Here is a 22,598-nt window from a genome sequence, read left to right on the forward strand (position 1 = left end):
CCTTTAATAAATTTACAAAAAAACTCAAGAACAAGCCAAGGCGTTAAAAAATAATTAGAAAGAAAACAATAAGAATAACAAAATAAATTTCTTATTTAATTAATGGATGAATGGATATGTATCCATAAAGATCCAAGAGAAACATGTCACTTTCTAATTCTATGGTCACGTTACGGTCAAAAGGCAAACTGTTTGTTTTATTGGCATAAATAGTCCTCGTACTTATGTATTTTATCATATTCGGAAAAATATTTGATAGATGACGTTTTTTTTTCGACTTTATGAAGGGTTTGTGATTTAGAAATCGAATTAGACTCACATATGTTTAATTATTGTCGAGGGTGAAAGTTTGTAGATGGTGGGATATATTGATTGATTTATGATACTTTTGATTTAGGGTTTTTGATAAAATTGACATACAACTATTATTATTATTATTTTTTTTTTTAATTTTTTTTTAATCAAGAAATATTTACATAGACGTAACGGGTAAACGAGCAACAAATTGTGCTGCAACCTTTTTTTTTGGATGATAAAACTAATTGTTTTAAAAACAATATCTATAGATCTTGGAATCATAACATTACAATGCATGACCCGCTGGACTCTATTGAGTAGTTCCACAGCTTCTGGTGCAAGGAAACCGAAAGTATCAAATGCAAAGGGTATAAACGTGTGTTGATTTTCTATACACGCTTTCTCATGTTTCGCCACTTTGTTTGATGCAACTTTTAAAGCAGTTTTGTCCCACCGTGAAAACTCCACTCCCCAAACCCACAAGAGGGAAAACCCCTGTTAGATCTACGCATACATGTTTTCTTCCGACCCATCCAAACACTAAAACATCAACTGGTTTAAGTGTTACAGGAGAAAATTATTTAATAGTGTAATAATTACTATGTTTATGGTTAGATGAAGTTTTCGAACAATTTTATTTTTCAACGCCTTGAAAGATGCCAACTGATTCCTTTTTTGATTTGATTGTAAGTGTTTATTTTTCTTGATTTCTTTAAGATGCAAAAAATTAAATAAAACTAATGTTATAGATTAGAGTTGTTGAGAGGTACTCTATTGTTGTGTTATAAGTTGTAATTTGTAGCCAACTACTTGATAGTTGTTTAAAAAATTCGTTTTGGTGTAATAAAATTACAAGTTTAACTTAATTAGGCAGGCAATTCTTATTTGGTTTGCTTGTAATTTCGCCAACAGATTTTTTCCTTTTTGGCGTTTGGCTACTTTACTAGCAATTACTATTTATATTATTATTATTAATATTGTTATTTGAAGATTTGAAGATATCTCAGCCGAGTCTCCCACCGACGACCACCACCGTCTCAAGATCTACGCCTCCCGAAATTGCAGGTCGTTAGACTATTGCCATTTACGTTTTCTACTCCAGTATTCAACTTAGATCCATCAAACTGATCTACGCCATATTTTGGAGGTCCCTTGGTTGCCAAAATCCAAACTAGATGGGGGCCGTGCCTTCAACACCGCGGTGGGGCAGCGAGTTGTCGCAGGACACGGCGGAGTATTTAATCGGAACATTTGTTGGTGATAAAACGTTTCCGCTCGTTTCTGATTACTGGCAGAAATTACTGGAGCTCCCGTTTGACCTCCATTGGCCGGCTAATCGTGTTGAACAAGCTTGCCAGGAATTCGGTTAGTTGTAGCGTTCTGTTTTCCTCAATGTAATGTACTTCTCTGTCAGGTGTTTAGATGAATAGTTGTTCTGTACTTGTGAGCTTTTAAGCTGATGGCGCGGAGGGGTTCCGGTATGATCTGGAGAACTATCCCTCCAAATGCTACCTCAAATAGGGGAATTCTTAAGATTTTTTTTTTTCATTTCATGTTTAAATTAGGCGGAAAACCTGGTTCGTTTTACATTCATTCTCTTGATAATCTGTCAAGCCACCTTCCTTACAAAACCTTTGACAAAGGGTAGTTGCTATTTGGTTTGCTTCTGATTTTTCTGTTATACCATATTGAGTAATTCGTTGCTTCTGCCCATATATGCTTCTCATTAGTTTTCCGCAAGCTTTAAGAGGTCATTGCTGGAATTCTATCCCTCCACCTATTCAAATGGTTGACACAGTATGCAGGACTGGGCCCTAATGTTTTTGTGTTAGAGATTCCATTATCTTGCTGCTATTTTCATTCCTATTTCTGGTCTCCTATCTAATTAGTAGTCTTAACTTTATCAATTGAGATGTATTATAAGTGATTAATTTAGTTTTTTCTTGCTGAAATCTAAGCTAAACTTGATTTTGTGGACTACATATAGATTGCATTCATTAGGGTCTTATTTTGGATATTGATTTGTTCTATTTCACAGCACGAAACAATGGTTCTACGAGGCACCTCGCAAAGATGTTAATCCACTTAACCTGGTGTTTACAAGAGTCACTTTCTAACCCTGGTGTCCTATCTGTGGCTTCAATGAAAGCTGTAAATGCATCTTACATATCCTCTGTATTTCTTAAGTATTCAATAGAGAATTCGACAAGTGAGAACCTTGAAGATTTGTATTTGTCCCTAGACGAGAGTGAAACAGTACAAAGCAATATCCGTAAAGGTAATTCATCTAATATATAAATACTTTTTTTCTGATTTGAAGTGTCTTACATAAATATAACAATTAATTTGTATTCTCAACATTTATGTATTTTGTTGTTGATTGCAGATGAGAGCATTATAAGTATGGTTATGCATGCTGTGCTTAGCTATATTGGCAGAGTCGAAATAAGGTATACTTCTGATTATTATTATTATTATATTCATTTTATAGTAGTAGGCTCTATGATTACTTTATCTAACTGTGTACATATAAATACTTTTGTTTTTGGAAGTCCCAAGACATATCTCCTACATCATGAGCTGCTGAACTTCATGCTCATTGCCATGTCTACACAGCTTCTTTCTGGTCCATCACCTGGACCAAATGATGTTCACCCTTTCATTGATGCAGCAATGAGTGAGGTAACCACTAACAATTTCAATATATATAATGAGGGTATTTTGGTCTATCAATAAAAAAATAAAGAACAAAATTGAAATCCTTCCACCCTACCCTATAAATAATGAAATCCTTCAAACATGGAATTTGAAGGATTCCTATGGAACTGAATTCCCTCCTCCATATTTGGCAACCAAACATTCCCTAAGAATGCTAATCCTTTCTTTCTCTTAACACCATATTTGCAGGATAGTTCTCTAGTAGGTTTGGTTGTTCACAAACTGCTACTTAATTACATCACACGCCCACGATCCAAAACTAGTTCATCTTATACCTTATTGTCTGAAGAAAATCAGCTTGGTGTTCTGAAAAGAGTTGGTTCAGCAGCTGGTAATAATATATTATATATAATCTTCCAAAAACTAATAATCTTTTTTTTCCCCAATGTACATATATCTTGTATGTCTAAAAGAATGTTCTTTATACCTCATTTGCAGCAAATATAGTGCTATTACCACTTAGTTACTTTGTAAATTCAAGTGTAGAAGCTTCAAGAAGTCAACTGGCAGACAGCAGTATCAATATACTACTTATACTCATTCATTATCGTAAATGTATTCTTGTGGAATCTGTTAAGAACATCAATGCCGGTGTCACTTCTGAATCTCTTCTGAAAGATGAAACATATTTTGCTGAAAACCCGTATTGCAAAGCCTTGGAAAATGTTAAGGATGTTGAGTGTAAGAAATATATATATTGAAAGTACAATGCTCCCTTGTTATTTCCAAGTAACTGACATAGTTTATCACCACCACCCCCTTGCAGTTGATAGGGTGGATATTGAGGGAAATGCACACAGTGGTCCACTTGTCAGATTGTCTTTTGCTTCTCTCTTTGATACACTTGGCATGTAAGACCTGATTTCACTTCATATTTTTATTATAGCTATTGTATTTTACATATTATTCATATAACTGCAGGTGTTTGGCTGATGAAACTGCTGTTTTGCTACTGTATGCTTTGGTTCATGGGAATTCAGACTTTTTGGAATATGTGTTGGTGCGGACTGATATAGATACATTGGTATGAATCTATTATTGCAAAAAGCAAAATACATTTAGTCTTGTTTGTTGTGTATCTTGTCTGAGATTCTTTTTTCAATTAAAATGGCCAGTTAATGCCTTTGTTGGAGACACTCTATGATGCTTCAAGGAGAACATCAAATCAAATCTACATGGTGTTGATTATTCTGCTTATACTTAGTCAAGATGCTTCTTTTAATGCTAGCATCCACAAGCTGGTAAATTTCTTTTACTTTTATCAAATACAATTATACGTTTTTTTTTTTTTATTGAGTTTAGTCTTAATCTATTGGGGAAATTAACCTAATATATATTGACATTTTTTTTTAGATTCTGCCTTCTGTTCCATGGTATCAAGAGCGGCTTCTTCATCAAACATCTCTTGGCTCTCTTATGGTCATCATTCTAATTAGGACAGTGAAGTATAACATGTCTAAGATGCGGGTAAGACAATATATAAAAGAATCTAATTCCACTTATAATAATTATTATGCTATATATATTATATAATATAGATATAGCTGCATGTATACGTATGTGTGTGTTTATGCTTTATATTAGTTATATTTGAGCTAACTTTTTATAAATTGGAACAGGATGTTTATCTACATACAAATTGCCTTGCAGCTTTAGCTAACATGGCGCCTCATGTGCATCGATTAAGTTCATATGCATCACAACGCCTTGTTAGCCTTTTTGACATGTTGTCACGCAAGTAAGCATCTTCCTGATAACAACATTGTACTTTCATTTATTTATTTTTTACTAATCACTGTTTTTCATGGGCATGATATACAGATATGCAAAACTAGCAGAGCTAAAGAATGATAAAATGCAGATAAATGATAGTGAACTCAAAGATGATGATAAACTCCCTGAAGATACGGTAAATTATTATTATTACATGGTTAAATTGTTAATTATGGCATACATACTACATTTATTTCATGCTATTAAAAGCATCATATAAGGTTGTATTATATCCTATATGTTGTTTGTTTGTTGACCAGTCAGCAGAATTGCATATCTATACGGATTTTTTGAGGATCGTGTTGGAGATACTGAATGCAATCCTGACTTACGCACTTCCAAGGAACCCAGAGGTACAAACAGTATTGCCCAAAAAGACGTAAATGCCCTTTGAGATTGACTTTGTAAAAATTTGGCAGGTGATTTATGCAATTATGCACAGGCAGGAGGTTTTTCAACCTTTCCGGAATCATCCACGCTTCAATGAGTTGCTGGAGAACATTTTTTCTGTATGCACCAAAATAAATACCATTACTTTAATCATATAATAATATATAATATATATATTATTGATACAAAATGATTGAATTGAATTGATGATGTTTGGTAGGTGTTGGACTTCTTTAATAGCCGAATGGATGCACAAAAGTTGGATGGTGAATGGTCAGTTGAGAAGGTGCTGCAAGTCATCAACACAAACTGCAGATTTTGGCGAGGAGATGGGATGAAGGTAAATAATAATCTACATCTTTTTTTGAAAAAATAAAAATAAAAAATGGTAAATGTTCATATTTTTAACAATGTTATGCTGCAAATTCAGATGTTCACCCAATTACGCTTCACATATGAACAAGAAAGCCACCCGGAAGAGTTCTTCATTCCTTACGTCTGGCAGTTGCTAATCTCTCGCAGGTATATCTATAAATATCCATTTTATTTTTAGATTTTCTAAATTAATAAAAATACATAATTTGCACTTTATTTATTCTACTTTTTAAAATCGAGTTTGTTACGTGTGCAGTGGTTTCAGGTTTAATCCCAGTAGCATCAACTTGTTCCCGGTTGAGCTGCCTGTTGAGGTTTGTTTTCTACTTTTATTGATTTATTGATTTATTGAAAATGGGATTGGTTTAATTTGGTGGTTAAAAATAAAAATAATTATAAACGAAATGCAGGTTAGTTATGGAGCTGTGGATGGGAATACAGAAGAACACGTGCTGTTAAATGTGAAGGAGGCTCTGGAGTCATCTGTTTAACTCACAACACATCCTTTTATGTACATATATGCATAGAGAAAAATAAACAACACAAATAAATAAATAAAAGAGTGTATACACATTGTGATTTTCTATTTCTAACACAAGTTTTGACAACCACATGATATGATAGGAGTAATTAATTGATTTGATTTGTTGGGTCTTTTCCTCGTTACACACTTGTTACAATTTTACAAGTTCTTCACAAAATGTCAACTGCATTTACATTGATAATTTGCTAATATGAAAATAGAGGAAATGACACAAAAGCCCTAAAGTTATTTTGTTGTTTTATAGGAGAATAATGTGAGTTTTGTTGGTTCTAAATAGTCATTTTGAAATTTCTGAAAGCTGATTACCCCTTGCCATATAGACATTTATAGAAATTTGCCTTTTGACTAATGTTGATTAGGCTTCTTAGACTTCCTTTTATGCGATCCAACATCTTCATTTAAACTCGCATTCTCTCTCTATCTTTCTTCTTCCTCTCTGAAGACCCTCACCGAAAGTAGCTTTTGTAAACCAATACAATTGTTAGGCAAAACTCCATATTATCAATCTTTTTCCACAATCCTTTAGCAATGCAATTACACCATCCTCCCACTCGGCTCCTCTGTAAAATAACTCCAACAAACCAAACAATCCCATGAATGGCTACTCCCCCAAACAAAATTATTGTCTTTGCTTCTCTCATCCTCTGATACGCCACATTCGGAAACTCATCAACATCCTGCCTTCTATTTTACCAATTACTCCCCTACTCTCGCTCTGCTTTCTTGTGGAACATCATCACACAAGCTTACAACATTGGCATCGTTTACAATGCCTTCCAAATTTAATATGATGATCCATAATGGTGTCAGGCTGATGATCATTCTTTCCCTTTTGTATTCAAAGCAGTAACGATTGCTTGGAACATGGCAGGATCAAATGGAGGAGGTGGCGGAGGAGGATTGTTGTTCTTTGAGCTGGATCTTTTCTTTGGAGGCATCTTGATCTAAAATGATCAGGAAAGAGAGGGTGGTAAGTCCTCTGGATAGAATCAAGAGATATGAAACAAGAGATATCTCATTATGGCAGATAGAGTGTTCTACTAGGCGATAGAACAAGAAAAGTTACTAAAGCAAGTAAACTATCGCTAAGGAAAGAATGAGTAGCACCACTTGGAATGAATTTCTTCAACATATTCGGCTCTGACTAAAATACTCCTATAGTATTTTATGTTTTGTTGCGACGATGACTTGTTGTTTGGATATTTGGTAAGTTTTAGGACTGTTGTACACCACAGTCACTCCCAAGCACATGTTGGCTGTGTCTCGAATGAATATAGTTGATCAGACTATATTGACCCTAGACACGACTACATAACTGCCCAGGTTTAACCGCAGTGCCCAACACCCAATTACTTTTGTTTTGTTCTACTCGTGGTTACTGTTTCTGATATTTAGGTATTCTTGTATACTTTTTGTAAAATACTTGTATTTTAAAGTATACTTTTAGTTCAGAGCACTTCGGCCCCTTAGTGTTTATAGTTGTATACCATGTAAGGTTCGGTATACTTAATTCACTATAAACAAACGCTCTGATACCAATCTGTCACACCCCGAAACCGACGGCGGAAACGTTCCGTGGCGGAGGACGTCATGCGTAGTATCACAACCATTGTACATAGTAAGCATAGCAAACACAACAATTACATTACATAAGAATATTTACATTTGTTTGAAAGCTGAGAAATACATAGTTTATATACATCAATATAACAAAAGTATAGACGAGACTTCTATATGCACCGTCTTCTCCAAAAGTAAGCGAGATACCTGTCTAACGTGAACCTGAGAATACAAGCATTTTTAGAAATATCAGCATAAAGCTGGTGAGTTCATAAGCGGTTGAATTCTGGTAAAAGAAAATGTACCTTTGATTTCATGAAAAGTTGTTATCCAAGAAAATCCCATATTTTCTTATAAAAGAAGTTTGGTTATCCATTTGTTAAACATCCTATTTATGAAAAGTTAAGTTATCCCAGGAAAAACCCATATTTTCCTTAAAAGTCAATGGTTGGTTATCGATCCGGAAATGAGGTGTACAAGTATTTACCATACTTGTATCGTTAGGTGCAGTTTCCTTGAAAGCTCGGTTACTCTCGATGAGATACGTTAGCTTTAATACACACATAAAACTAATAAGTAGGTAGTGAACTAATTCCTAAGGGTATTGTTGATACCCTCTAGTAATCAAAAGAGTTATTACTTTGAGGTTAGTTCACTAGGTTCATTATTACTAAGAGTAAATCTCCATTATCTAAGTTTGCGAGTTCCATAACCATACAATAAACTGGATATGGCGCGTAACGGGGCCAATATCATTTTATGACTTTGTCACCCGTAGACCTGTCGGTCCTACTGTAGCTAACAGCAAGGTGCGGGGTAATCAGTCCCGTATAGATCTATACACACAAGTCACGTTCTCCCTCCAGGAGATTCTGGTTACAGGGTCGGTCCTCCACTCGTGTATCTCTGTGGAGTGTTACCGAGGACGTGTCTCCAATCTTAAAAATAACAAATTTACAAGTAATAGTATGGAAAATTCCGTTTTATGATTGGCGTGAATCCTTTGTAAACTATAAAATATAACATTTTATGATGAGATTCACAAGTTTCCTTGTTTTAGTTTTGAAAACTAACTCTACAAGTTAATTTCTTAATCGGTTGGTAAATCGGTTTTCCGTGTTAAAAGCATGATGAACATGTAAGTATTTCATAAGAAATAATAAGTTCTGAGTATAAGTTCCCTTGTACTTTGCTTGTATTCCCCCCTGAAAACATGAAAAACTCGGAAAAGGTGTAGGGGTATGAACTCACCTATCGAGGGTGATTCGAATGAATGGAAGTGTTGGGTAGGATGCTAGGTGTTAATTGAGGACTTGAACACACATGAGGATCCTATGTAACATGAATTGATACATAATTGTATCTAATTAGTTATTTAACCACTAATTAAGTAAGTAAATACACTCTAATGCGGGGAAACACTTTATTTCAAGTGTTAGGAATAATACGGGTTGCATCTAAGGAGTGTATGGCCTCGTTAAGGAGTTTACTCTTCAAGTGGATGACCTCTAGAGGTGTTTACGGCCCAAAGACCACTTCCCCATGAGTTTACGGCCGTAAACTCATGGTAGTGGTGTTCTTGGTTGCTTAAAGATGTTATATCTCTTAGGGAAATAAGCTAGACTCCATTCTGGGGCATAGGAAGTGACTAGGGCTCCAAATGGACCCTTTTTTGGAGTTTACAGCCAAAGGACCATTTCCTTTTGGGTTTACGGCCGTAAACTCTAAGAGGACTTGGTTTCTTTGATGTTTAAGGTCCCTACTTCGATGGTGGTTGATTCTATGTTGAGTTCTAGACATAAGGAAGGAAGAAAGGGCAACTTTGCACCCTTAAAGGGAGTTCACGACCCAAGAACATTCATAGGCTGTAAACTCTCATTCATCCTTGATTCATGGTGTTTTCTAAGTCCAAAACATGTTAATCCTAGTGTACAATGAGTTAGGATAGGAATACTTACAATCTAGGAGCTTGAAATGGATGATTCTTGATCAAATCCGAGTTTGAAGATAGAGGGTAGAGAGAGAGAGAGAGAGACTTCTAAGAGTGGAAAAGATTGAAACGGAGGACCACTCATTCCTTATATAGGGTGAGTTTAGAGCCCAATTGAGTTTACCGCCCGGAGTTTACCGCCGTAAACTCCATGTTTACGGCCGTAAACTCCATCTTATGGAGTTTATGGCATGGTTTTTGATGTTAGGACTTTAGTGGTGGTTTTTCTAACACTTGATCCTTAAGTGTAGTCGGCTCGGAATACTAATACGGACTTTAAATTGGGCTAAAAGATGGCGGAAATGAATTTGATTTTCAAATGAAGTTATAGACTGCTGAAATTATATACGAAATATTCGGGTTGTCACACTTTCCCTCATGGTACTTGTACGATATCGATCATTGAGGAGTACTTAGGCTTAGAGGGTGGTCCCTCGTTCTCGCGTAAAAGCAATCAAAATTCGAACACGCCTTGTTTTACAGGGAAGGATCAAACTCAAAGCCAGTAAGACAGGTGTCCTTAGTAGATTGGAAGCCAGAAAAGGAAGTCTGGTCTAGCTCTCAAAAGTGGAAGGCAGAAAAAGGATAGCTGAAGGTGGGGAAAGTAGGGCTACTCACATTGATTTACAACAGATCGATCGAATGGAATGAATGGGCTCAACCTAAAGGCCTTGAGCCAAAGGTCATACTGATCATGTCCTTTCAATAATAGTTAAGATGCACACAAGTGAAAGAGACCCAAGTACATCCAACATACCTTTATAAATCCACAACACTTTGAAAGTGTTTAGATTCTATTAGTGTGCAGTAAGTGGCGACCGTGAAGTCACTAGATGAATTGTTGAGTAGATAGATCAGATCAGACGCAGTTATTGCTCCGCGGTGATACAGACTCAACCCGCTCCTACCCAAACCTCCTAAGAAAAGGTCCATAGGATACATAATCATAAAGAAAAGAGCTAAAAGACCTATGATTGTTGGAAGCTATATAAGCCCAAAGCATCATGAAGCAATTGACTTTTGCAGCAAGTAGGAAACTGATCTTCTGAGTAGAACACCATGTTATCCCTATGAGCGTGAGCAAAGGATGCCAATGAATCTGCTAAGGCGGGAGATGAACGGAAAGCCTTCAAACTCTTCCCATTACTGTCAAAACTCTCGGATCTCTTTCCCTGAAGCCACGAGGATAGCTTTCGTCGCCTTTTAACTAAAGACATTCAATTTCGATCATTACTCCAGATTCCGTAATCCGACGTGAACTTGCACGATTGAGCTATGCATTTTCCTTGTTGGGTGAAGGACATAAAGGAAGAGGGTCGGCAAGTTACTTATTTTTGATTCCCAATTGCATTGAAATAACAAATAAGCATAAGCAGTAAGTAGCGAGGATCACGTGCTCCCCTAAAAAATAGAGAGACTTGTTCTTGCTATTCCAATTAAGGAAGGCAGATTTCGCCGGTTGGTCGAACCAAGAAAGACATACTCGACGGGATGCGCTAACATCATACTACGTAAATATGAACGAATTTGATGTCAAGTATAGACAAACATAAATAGTTTAATTGTTGTTATATCTAATAATATGCTAAACGATCGTAAATGAAGAAACATAAACACACACACACAGATATATATATATATATATATATATATATATATATATATATATATATATATATATATATAGGGCCAGGTTATAATGTGGATGGACAACTATTGTGTGGACGCGTGGATAATGCTATTTTATGAAAATTACTAAGAGAATATTTTGTTTAGTAATGTGAATACGTTCAATCTCACAGAATTATTGTTATTTTAATGGATTCTCACAAATTCTGATTCATTTTTGTTCTCATTCATCGTTTTTTATTTATTTTAATTCTTACAGAATACGACTCAATAAACATCCTGATAACATTCTGACAAAATGAAAATAATTAAAAAAAAATGTATAATAACCTTATAGACGATTTAATTAGTGAAAATGCTTAATAATTAAAATAATTATATAAGATTGAACGTATTCATATTATCAAACAACATATTTTCTTTGTAATTCTCACAGAATAGTATTATCCACACGTCCACACAATAGATTGATGGGTTTTGTTCATAAGACATCCTATGTGCTCATACAAACCCTAATGCTTGGATCTAGGTTTCTCTATTGTACATGCTTTGAATCCAAGACTATAAACCCTAATTCTAGTATTCAAGTAATCATATTAATATGTAATTAGGTTTAAGATCATACCTTGATTGTTATGTAGCAATAACAATCCTAAATCTCCTTGTAATGACTTTGGAATGCTTAGAGTCACAAGTGTCACTCCTCTAATGGCTTACAAACACCAAGAGCAAATGGAGAAGGTATAAAGAGAGAGGAGAGAGGTCAAAATTCGTCCTTAGGACTCCTTGGGAACCAGTACACGAATTCTAAGGCCTTAGGGTCTTTATATAGGTGTAGAGATAGGGTTTCAGTCATTATCCTTATCTAGTTGCTTATCCACAAAGCAACCATAAGATAAGCCTTGAAAACCCTTATCCTTTATCCTTTGGACGATTTCAAGGATCCTTATCTCCTTGAATTCGTTCAACCCATATTTAGGATAACCATTACCATATTTTGTAACTATCACATAATTACAATTCAGCCCCTCTAGTTTAATTAATTACACTTGATCACAAAATTAATTCCTAATTAATTATTGACCAATATTAATTAAGCAAATATGATTTCTCCTTTAATATATTATTCTTATAACATACTAATAAATCATAATAACCTCTCTCTCTTTATTTATTTCTCCAATCAAGTTGCTTTGGTGAAGGCAACCCAAAAGGACCATGCACCATCGCGTCAAGTACATACCAAAATAGTTATGGACTTAGACACTAATCCAACAGTCTCCCACTTGGATAAGTCTAATAACTATTCTGCGTATGACTTCAGATCCTGATCTGCAATCGTAGCTTTCCAAAGCCGCTGTCAACTCTGATTCTATCAGATACGCGTGTCCTTAGATAAGGGATCATATATTCCTCCATTCTAGATATCGTATGAGATATGATTTCAAATCATTCTCTTTGTACTACTTCTCGATTTCCGATTTATGACGACAGACTAATTGAACAAATCAAATTAGCCCTAGCCCGGCCGAGCATTTACGTTTGTCATCACTAAACCATCGAGGGGCCCAAAGATATCGCTTTTATCCTTCTTTGGATAAAAGGAACGGATAAACTTTGATACAATGCTTGCTTGCACTCACTAACCAAATTACACACAACAATATGTTTTATAACACCAAGTTACTAGTGCGTTTTCATATTATCAATGTGCAACCGATTCGCAAGATACAACTCACACATCTCGGTTTCAAGAATATAAGATGTTATCGTCTCACTAATCACTCGTGATACAATTCATGGAGTGATCCAAGTGAGCGTGGGTTTAATCCAATGCTCAAATTCATATTCATAAGCACTCATGAATGTTGCAGCAAACATTTGCTTATGTCTAATACTCTTTTAGACAATCCACACACCAATTCACGACAGTCTTCATTCATATCTACTTCCAACATATTAACGACTGTGGCCCGTTTGAATAATTCGATTATTCTTAATAAACTCAATTATTCTGGAAGTCAAAACATGCAAAATGAAACACAAGAATAATACTAATCCCATATGGCCTCAACCCTTTGAGCATAAATAAAACACGTTTTATTTATCACCATATTGATTACTCATTATTTGTCGTTTCGGGTAATCAACTTCTTACTTGAATTATTACACTTGTCCCATGCTCCTAGCATGCACACAATGTTTACCTATGGTTCTTATTTTTGTGAAATAGACAAATTGAACACATTTCCAATCATTCTCATTTTACAACTCCAAATCCATTTTCTTAAGTGTAAGAATATCAAATTCTTGTTACTTATAGAATATACTAGATTCTAACACTTTATGCAACGATCCTTTTGTAATGTCACTGCACCAAAGTCTCAAAGACTATTGCCAATGATATTACAAAGTCCTCTAACGTAGATTGTTACAAGACAATTCCTTAGATATGATGTCTCTCACTCAAAGTACATTCCTTTGAACATCCTTTTGCATAAAAGTTTCTAATCTAGACATAGATTTTCAATATTTACTTCCTAATATGAACACGCTTCCATATTTTCCTCATGACAACTCATTCTTAATAGAATCTTTTCTATTTGTAATGATATCGATATGGTCCATCCAATATGGAAATATTTCCATATTTTCCAATACTATACTTCCAACTACTCACAAGCGACCAATCCTCGTCGAACTTTGGATTGTCCTTTGATAGTTGTTTAATTATTTTAGTCAAAACCAATTCTAGTCCCTTTTTCCCTCTAAATGCTCTAGGCATTTGGAAAATTTTAGAATGGTCAAACATTAAAGCATTTGCAATCGATCCTATACCCGAAGCGTATGGGACACGACGCATAATGTTTTATTTGCTATGTACTCAAAATTCGAATTGTGAAGAGGAATGCCGTAATCATAATCGAAATTTTAAGAACACACTATGTACCTTTGATTAAATTTATCAACATTTCTCAACCTAATCCTTTAGATTTGAAATGAAGCATAATATTCTCTCCTTTAATTATAGCAAAACAACTTTACAACCCTTACGACTTTGCAAGGTATAACTCTTGTTTTTCTATAATTAATATTATCAACTTGCAATACTTTCTATAATAATCATACAATCATAACTTTTATGCTCCCACTATCATGATGATTACTATAAAACATAACACTTATGCTCCCACTAGCTTCGACATGTATTCATAAACATCTTAACTTTCAGAGAGACAATACCTATTGAATTTCTTAAGTCCATGCTTCTAATACTTAGTGCTTTGATAATCTTTTATCAAGGCTTCTTGAACCTATACACCTTTGCCTTTAGATAGTTCATATGTGTGTCTCAACAATTAAGACTAATTGCTAAACCTCACAATTCAAATTATGGAAAGGGATACCCTAACCATGATCGAATTTGAGAATGCAATTTTACAATCATTATCTTCTTAAAATCTTTCTTAGTGAAAGCATTTCCTCACAATCATTTTCATGAAGGAGGAAATCTTATGACACTTAGATTTAAATGGTGTATTTGTTCCTATCCATGTGAATTTGTTAAAACCAAAGTTTACGACAAATTCAAACTCATATGGACCGAGCCCTTTTTTAATCTTGATTTCTTGCCTTATGGTAGCACAACTGTCCACCACGTCTTCCAAGTAGTTAAGCATCTCACCATTTTCCTATCAATGTACCTTTCATTAATCAAGGTGCTTTGCCTTTTATGCGTTCAAAATGAGTACTCATAGGACTCACATGCATAATTAACTCAATTGGAACAGCACAGAATCAAAATATCATCAACACAATAGGTTGTAAAACTCAACTCGTGTGCTAGTGATGATCGATAAGGTTTATTTGATTTGTTCTTGAAACTTTTCAAGACCATTAAGACTCCCATTGACTCCTTGACATATAAGATTCTCTTGTCAATAAACATTTGTTGACAACCAAATATTCAAGAGTTAGTGTAGCTTTTATCAAAACACTTCATAAATTGGTCCAAGTTGGTCTTTGTCTTATTCAAGACATCACAACTTTCCACATTTTATGAATGTTATAAACCTTTATTACTTTTCACTCATTGCCACAATCTTAACTTTAAGACTTGTTATTGGAACGAAGTATGATAGACTTCTTGATTTAACCATTTCTTCAATCCTTGATTCCTCTTCTTAAACATACAATTGTACTAAGACTTACTTAGAGGATCAATTGATACATGGTTCTTAATCATTAAGACCCATTATAAAGCATAAAAGCTACTCTCTCTTCTTCTTAGAATGGATAAACTTTTATCTTTCTGCCTACTTGATTCTTCTTGTTCGTTCTACTATTGATCTAAACCCTTTAATCAATTCAGAATTACACTTAATCTTGTAAGTGTAATCATATTTACTAAGCCATTAGTAAATCATGACAAATATCTTTGTTACTCTTATGGTGAACTTGATGAACACACAACTTTGTGTACTCGATCTCCTAGTCCTTCACTTGACACTTTGTCAACGAATTTGTCTAATTTCCAAATATGAAATTTCTCATTCACCATGCAACCAAGTTGCGTGATTCCAAATTTCAGTCCAATTGAAACTTTGGGTGATGAGAAACTCTCCCTATTTGGTAAATTCTCGACATTTCCATAACATAACTAAGAATCATATCCATTCGTTGTAGAAATATGCAAACATCAATTTTCATAACGATTTCATCGCAAGAAAATAAATAAATAAATAAATAAGTCAAACAAAATTTATTTTATTTATAAAAGCAGTGGAAAAACATTTGTCCTTACAATGCAAAATCTATTGAAAACTATGTAAAAGGAAAATTTCTAACAACTCTATCATAACTATCTAAGCTCAAAATCCAATCTTCAAGTCCATGCGATCAGGATCCATCTCTTGTGATTAGATTCATCTTGCTCTCTTATCAAGCTTCCTTTCTTTTCACCGATCCTTCAAAACATTCAAATGCAATCTTATCACATCATGTATTAAGAATCAATGAATAGGAACTTAACGGAGTTAGATAGTGGATTTTACCTGAAGTGTAGTCATACTTTTGACTCTCCCATCTCTTAGATCTCTTAGGTAAATAGGGCAACTTCGTCTCCAATGCCCCTTCTCTTGGCAATAAAAGCAAATTGACTCTTTTGAAACAACACATGGAACTACTTCAGACATCGCCTTTCTCTTATGATCAAACTTTTCGATCATTGCATGTCTTTCATTGCCATTGTCTATATCCATAGAGGTCCTGAAGGCAGATTCACCAATCAACTTTGCTTTTCTATTGCACCAAACCATTGCTGATTCAGCAACAATAAGCATATAGGTGAGATCTATAAGGGTCACGTCGTGGTTTATCATATAGTACTCTCTTGCGAACTCACTATATGAGTTAGGAAGTGACTGAAGAACCCAATCAACCGCCATTTCCTCACATACAACGGATCCCAACATTCTTAACCTATCAATGTGTGACTTCATCCCTAGGACGTGTGTACACACCGACTTTCCTTCTTTATGTTCACTTGCCAAAAGGGCTTGAGTGATCTTGAACTTTTCAAGCCTTTGAACTTGTGGGTTAGGGAGAATAATTGGAGGAGGAGGAGGACGTGAAGCATGATTTCTTGTTCCTCGATCGAATCGTGGAATATCATCTTCATGTGGAATGCTTGTTCCACGGGATTTGGGAAGACCATAGTTGTCGAACCTTGACATCTACAAAACGGGAGAAAAATGAATTCAAGTTAGTTGATAGATTGAGTCCTTAGTAAATCACCCAAATGAAATACTAAGGCTAGGACCCAACACAATACGCTACAACCTAGAAAAGGGATGCTGTAATCTAGTTGCAGAATATTTGAAGGTAAGTGAATGACGATTCACTAATTTCCACCATGAAAAACGAAAAAGAAATTTAAATTTTAAATTTATGAAAACTCCTAGATCCTTTGAGATTCATTGAACTTTCAATGGCATGTTTAAATCTCGATATGCCCCTCTTGTTTGTGACTGGGATGCCGAGGATCACAAAGCGGGTGTGAATAACCATGCAAACTTACATGGTGCCCTCACATGTTACAATCACCCATTCGATGTGTCGGTAAACCACACACGCTCCAATCCATCGAACTATGACAAACATTGGGTCACCCTTTGCAACCTTTGTTTAGAACCATTTAGTGAGCCGGTAAACCACACACGCTCCACTAACGTCTTCGCAAGGGCACAAAGTGTAATTTCATGGAATTGCATCAATTCACTTTTGCCTAAGTAACTAAGATTGGGAATTAGAAAAAACATTTAGTTACTTTGTATTTCATTATACTTATAATGGAAGGTTTCGTCCTATCCTACCTCAGCTAACGACCCTCCACTAGTCAAGAGTGCGGTGGGTAAGAGTGGATACCCATTCAATCGCCATATTATAGGCAATTTCCTTAAACACCCCTTATAGACCAGCTTCGTGAATGAGGCCTACTAACGGTAAGACTGACTTTTACTCATACATATATATAATGTTAGACTTTTAATGTTATATATAGTATAGGGTGCATTTTACACTTTTAAAATATTAGGTGATCAAATTTAACAATTATATTTGTAAACCTAAACTTTTATGGATTTATTAAACTTCTTTTAATTATACACCTTAATTGATTAATAAAACCATAAGGGTGTGATTTGAACTTTTCAAAACATTACTAGGGTTTTAGAATTTAACATTCCTAATTAAACTTTTAATCAACTTTTAAATTCCAAAACTTGAGGGCAAGTTTTGAACCATTTCAAAACAATTTAGTTTTAATCTATCTTAAAATTTCGAATTTATGACATTTAAATTAAAATTTTATATATTAAAACTTTTGATTTAATAATTATCTTGAATTAGACTATTAATTTAATTATTAAATCATAAGGGATTATCTAAATAATGAGGATAATTACCATTTAGACATTTAAGTTATCCTAATCCCTTAAATATCTATATAGATTTCGAAAATATGGATGGATAATGTAAGATCTTGGATTACCATATATAACAATTAGAGGATAATTACAAGATATGGGATAATCCAAATCCCTAAAAATTAGGACCTTATCTTGGGGAGGAGGCAAATTTCGAAAATCAAGGGATTATAACAAACCCTAGATTTCGAAATTTAAGGGTTTAAGGAAAGGATTTGAAGATCTTATTCAAACTCTTGCAAATTAGGGTTTGCAAACCCTAATCTCGAAAAACCCTAGCCTCTTAGGGTTTATTGGCAATAAACCCTAATATATCAAGTTCATACAATTGAAACCAAACCAATGGCTCTGATACCACTGATGGGTTTTGTTCATAAGACATCCTATGTGCTCATACAAACCCTAATGCTTGGATCTAGGTTTCTCTATTGTACATGCTTTGAATCCAAGACTATAAACCCTAATTCTAGCATTCAAGTAATCATATTAATATGTAATTAGGTTTAAGATCATACCTTGATTGTTATGTAGCAATAACAATCCCAAATCTCCTTGTAATGACTTTGGAATGCTTAGAGTCACAAGTGTCACTCCTCTAATGGCTTACAAACACCAAGAGCAAATGGAGAAGGTATAAAGAGAGAGGAGAGAGGTCAAAATTCGTCCTTAGGACTCCTTGGGAACCAGTACACGAATTTTAAGGCCTTAGGGTCTTTATATAGGTGTAGAGATAGAGTTTCAGTCATTATCCTTATCTAGTTGCTTATCCACAAAGCAACCATAAGATAAGCCTTGAAAACCCTTATCCTTTATCCTTTGGACGATTTCAAGGATCCTTATCTCCTTGAATTCGTTCAACCCATATTTAGGATAACCATTACCATATTTTGTAACTATCACATAATTACAATTCAGGCCCTCTAGTTTAATTAATTACACTTGATCACAAAATTAATTCCTAATTAATTATTGACCAATATTAATTAAGCAAATATGATTTCTACTTTAATATATTATTCTTATAACATATTAATAAATCATAATAACCTCTCTCTCTTTATTTATTTATCCAATCAAGTTGCTTTGGTGAAGGCAACCCAAAAGGACCATGCACCATCGCGTCAAGTACATACCAAAATAGTTATGGACTTAGACACTAATCCAACATAGATGTCAATCCATATTTGAACCTAGCTTTCTCTTTTTTTCTCTCTCTCTCTTTCTCTCTCTCTCTCTCTCTCTATATATATATATATATATATATATATATATATATATATATATATATATATATATATATATATATATATATATATATATATATATATATATATAAACAATCATAAATGAATATAAATACAAGTGGCTAAAATGTTAAATAAATATTATTAGAAAAATGATTGAAAAGGGTAACACAATTTAGATTGTATTATGTTTATTTTATTTACATTTAGTCATTTATGTTTTTTTTGTATATATTTAATCACTTATGTTTTTTATTTTGTACACATATTACAGTTATATTTAATGGTCATATCTATATAAAATAAAAATAAAAACGTAAGTTGCTAAATGTATAGAAAAAAACATAAACAACTAAATATGTATAAAAATAATTTAAAAAAAATATAAGTGATTAAATACTGTCACACCCCAAAACCTGAACGGCGGAATCGTTCGGGGGTGGAGAACGTCATGTACAGTATCACACAATGAATAGTAGTAAACAAGCAACAACATCATCCATTGCATTAATAATATAATTTCATACATGTGTGTTCTGTCAAGGTTATAGACACCAAAAATATACATATCAAAATAAAAGTGAGTCTTGAACGAACTCCATCTTCTCAAAAGCCCGACACCTGTACCTGTCTAGTGGTGACCTGAGAATACAAGTTATTTTGAAAGTGAGTATCAGCTTAATGCTGGTGAGATCATAAGTATATTAGTGTCTGTGTTAGTATGAAAGCATTTGCAAGATGTTTGTAGGATGTAATGTATAAGTTTTGTAAAGTTTGTATTTGTTTGAACTCTCCTAGAAAACCCTATGTTTTCTACTAAATGTAGCCTTCTACCAAGGCATCTATTATCTCTGTGTGTGTCTCATGTAAGAGTGTGTATTTTCCCAATCCGACTATCATTAAACAAAAATATAGTTTTTACATTACCGTGCATCGTGTGCATGTTCACGAAGTGAATGTAATGGGAAAATATTATAGTATTGTAGTGTCGTATTAAGTAACTACTACTGTACTAGCTACCTTAAGCAATTATAAATTTTAAAGGTAACATGTGATTGGCCTGTATCTTGCTACCGACTGAATAGTAAAACGACAATGTAAGACGCCGTAAAAATGACGTTTGACACACGTAGACTTGCAAGTCCCACTGTAGCGAGTAGTAAGGTGTAGGATAGTCAATCCAGTATAGATCTATACACAAACTCAAATGCTCCCCAATTTAGGAGATTCTGATACAAAAACAATCATGGTAGGTAGTGACATGCCCTGTTTAATGGCTCACATAACTGTATTATTGTATGTGTAACGTATATGTGTGCTAGCTGTATTGTGCGTTCTTTCTCTATCTAGCATGTATGTTTGTTTCTCGTCACAGTGTCTATTGTTTGTTTCTCATCACTCTGTTTCATGTTTGATTCTCATCATAGTATGTACTGACTCATGGATGAACTGACTCTTTGTATGTTTCATTGTTCTAGTAATGGTATCTTCCTAAACTACCCCTATAACAGCTTGCTAGTAAAGTATGAACATGTCTGTATACCCTTACTACCCTAGGGCATGGGATTGAATGAAAGAAATAACCTTTTATATCTATATACATATACATAATATATAACTAGGATTCAAACGACCTTCGGACAACAAATCTTGATACCCTAAGACCACAATCAAACAAGAACAGGAGACAGGGTAGACTAGCAGTCCTAAGTCCTTTCAATCCTACTTATATAACTATATCTATACAGATACACAGAATATAAGTTCAAAAGAGTTTAAGTAAAAGTATTTGACAATTAAAGGAGTTTGTACGACAGTTTGAGGTAAAACAGTTTGATAAATAGTTTGGAAAGTAAGAAAACCATTTGCTTGGTAGTCATTAATCACATGTGATTGATATAATAACTATAATTGTTCAACTTGTATCCCCCCCCCCCCCACCATAAGAGTATTTAAAAACATTTCAAAGGTTCATTTAGGGGTATGAACTCACCTATAGTGAGTGGTTCTGAAGAAAATGTTGGATCAATTGCTAAGTGCCAAGTGTTGACTTTAGTACACACACGAATCCTATTTAGCATATATTGATACATATATGAATATAATTAGTGGTACGAACCACTAAATATTGAATTTGGGACCACCTTAGGGACTAGTAAACACTTATATTGAAGTGTTACAACCATATATGATTGTACGAAGGGTTATAAAGCTATACAAGAGAATGTATGGCCAAAATACACATTATATGTGTGTGTGCGGCCAGGTGTGCTACCAGCACGTGTGTGCGGCCATGTGTGCGGCCAGAAGGCGTGTGCTGCCAGAACACATGGTGTTCTTGGTGTTCTTGGTGAAAGATGTTACCTTTCCGGATGATACTTGAGAGGATTTTAGGGTCCTAGCTTTGTAGAAGTGTAAGAAATGATCAAAATGACCAAGGATAGTATATATATGAGGGTGTGTGCGGCTGGAGGGTTGTGTGGTTGGCTTGTGTGCGGCTGGCTGGCCGCACACACCTGGTTTGGTGTGTTTGGCCCGATTTTTCGATGCTACACCTAATCTAACTCATCCTCCGACACGTATCTCAATTATACTAAGCTTTAAGCACTCTTTTAGACCCAAAACTTCATCATAAAATAACAAAACGAAGCTAACTTTGATAAAAATGAAGAATGTAAGCTAGAAATTTCTGGTTGTCACAAATACGTATATAATTTAAACTATGTTATTTTTTTAAAACATTATATAGTTACTAGAAGCTTGTTATGAATGTTATAAAATGGACGGTTATTAAAAATGTAAACTTAAAGTAATAAAGTATATCATTAACATTTAGTGAACAATAAACTTTATTAAAAATGAATTTGAATTTATAACAATACTAAAAATTAAAAAAATTATTATTAACATATATTTTTTAATTATGTTTTTTAAGATTATTAAAAAATACTTTTATATACATATTTCAATTAAACTCATCTAAATTTAAAAGAACAAAAACATAAGAGTGTGGTTTATAAGTTACATGTAGTCTAAAGAAAAAAAAATGAAAAAAATATATAAAAACAATTGAAATTATGAAAGTGACAATG

The 22,598-nt window shown here is 34.2% G+C and overlaps 1 protein-coding gene across 1 annotated transcript; it reads left to right on the forward strand.

Annotated features, from left to right (window-relative positions):
- Positions 1-1,267: 1,267 nt before the first annotated feature.
- On the forward strand, positions 1,268-6,207 carry LOC145047623 (dyggve-melchior-clausen syndrome protein). The gene is made up of 18 exons (XM_078995930.1): positions 1,268-1,662; positions 2,336-2,575; positions 2,684-2,747; positions 2,850-2,979; positions 3,205-3,346; positions 3,454-3,696; positions 3,782-3,866; positions 3,937-4,039; positions 4,131-4,256; positions 4,369-4,482; positions 4,635-4,753; positions 4,837-4,924; positions 5,049-5,141; positions 5,208-5,297; positions 5,399-5,518; positions 5,609-5,700; positions 5,810-5,867; positions 5,964-6,207. The coding sequence occupies exons 1-18, from the start codon at positions 1,473-1,475 to the stop codon at positions 6,042-6,044; spliced, it is 2,178 nt and encodes a 725-aa protein (XP_078852056.1). The 5' UTR covers positions 1,268-1,472; the 3' UTR covers positions 6,045-6,207.
- The last annotated feature ends 16,391 nt before the right edge of the window (positions 6,208-22,598 follow it).

This window comes from Lactuca saligna, chromosome 5 (assembly GCF_052625555.1).
Source record: "Lactuca saligna cultivar CGN05327 chromosome 5, ASM5262555v1, whole genome shotgun sequence".
NCBI classification, from domain to species: domain Eukaryota; kingdom Viridiplantae; phylum Streptophyta; class Magnoliopsida; order Asterales; family Asteraceae; genus Lactuca; species Lactuca saligna.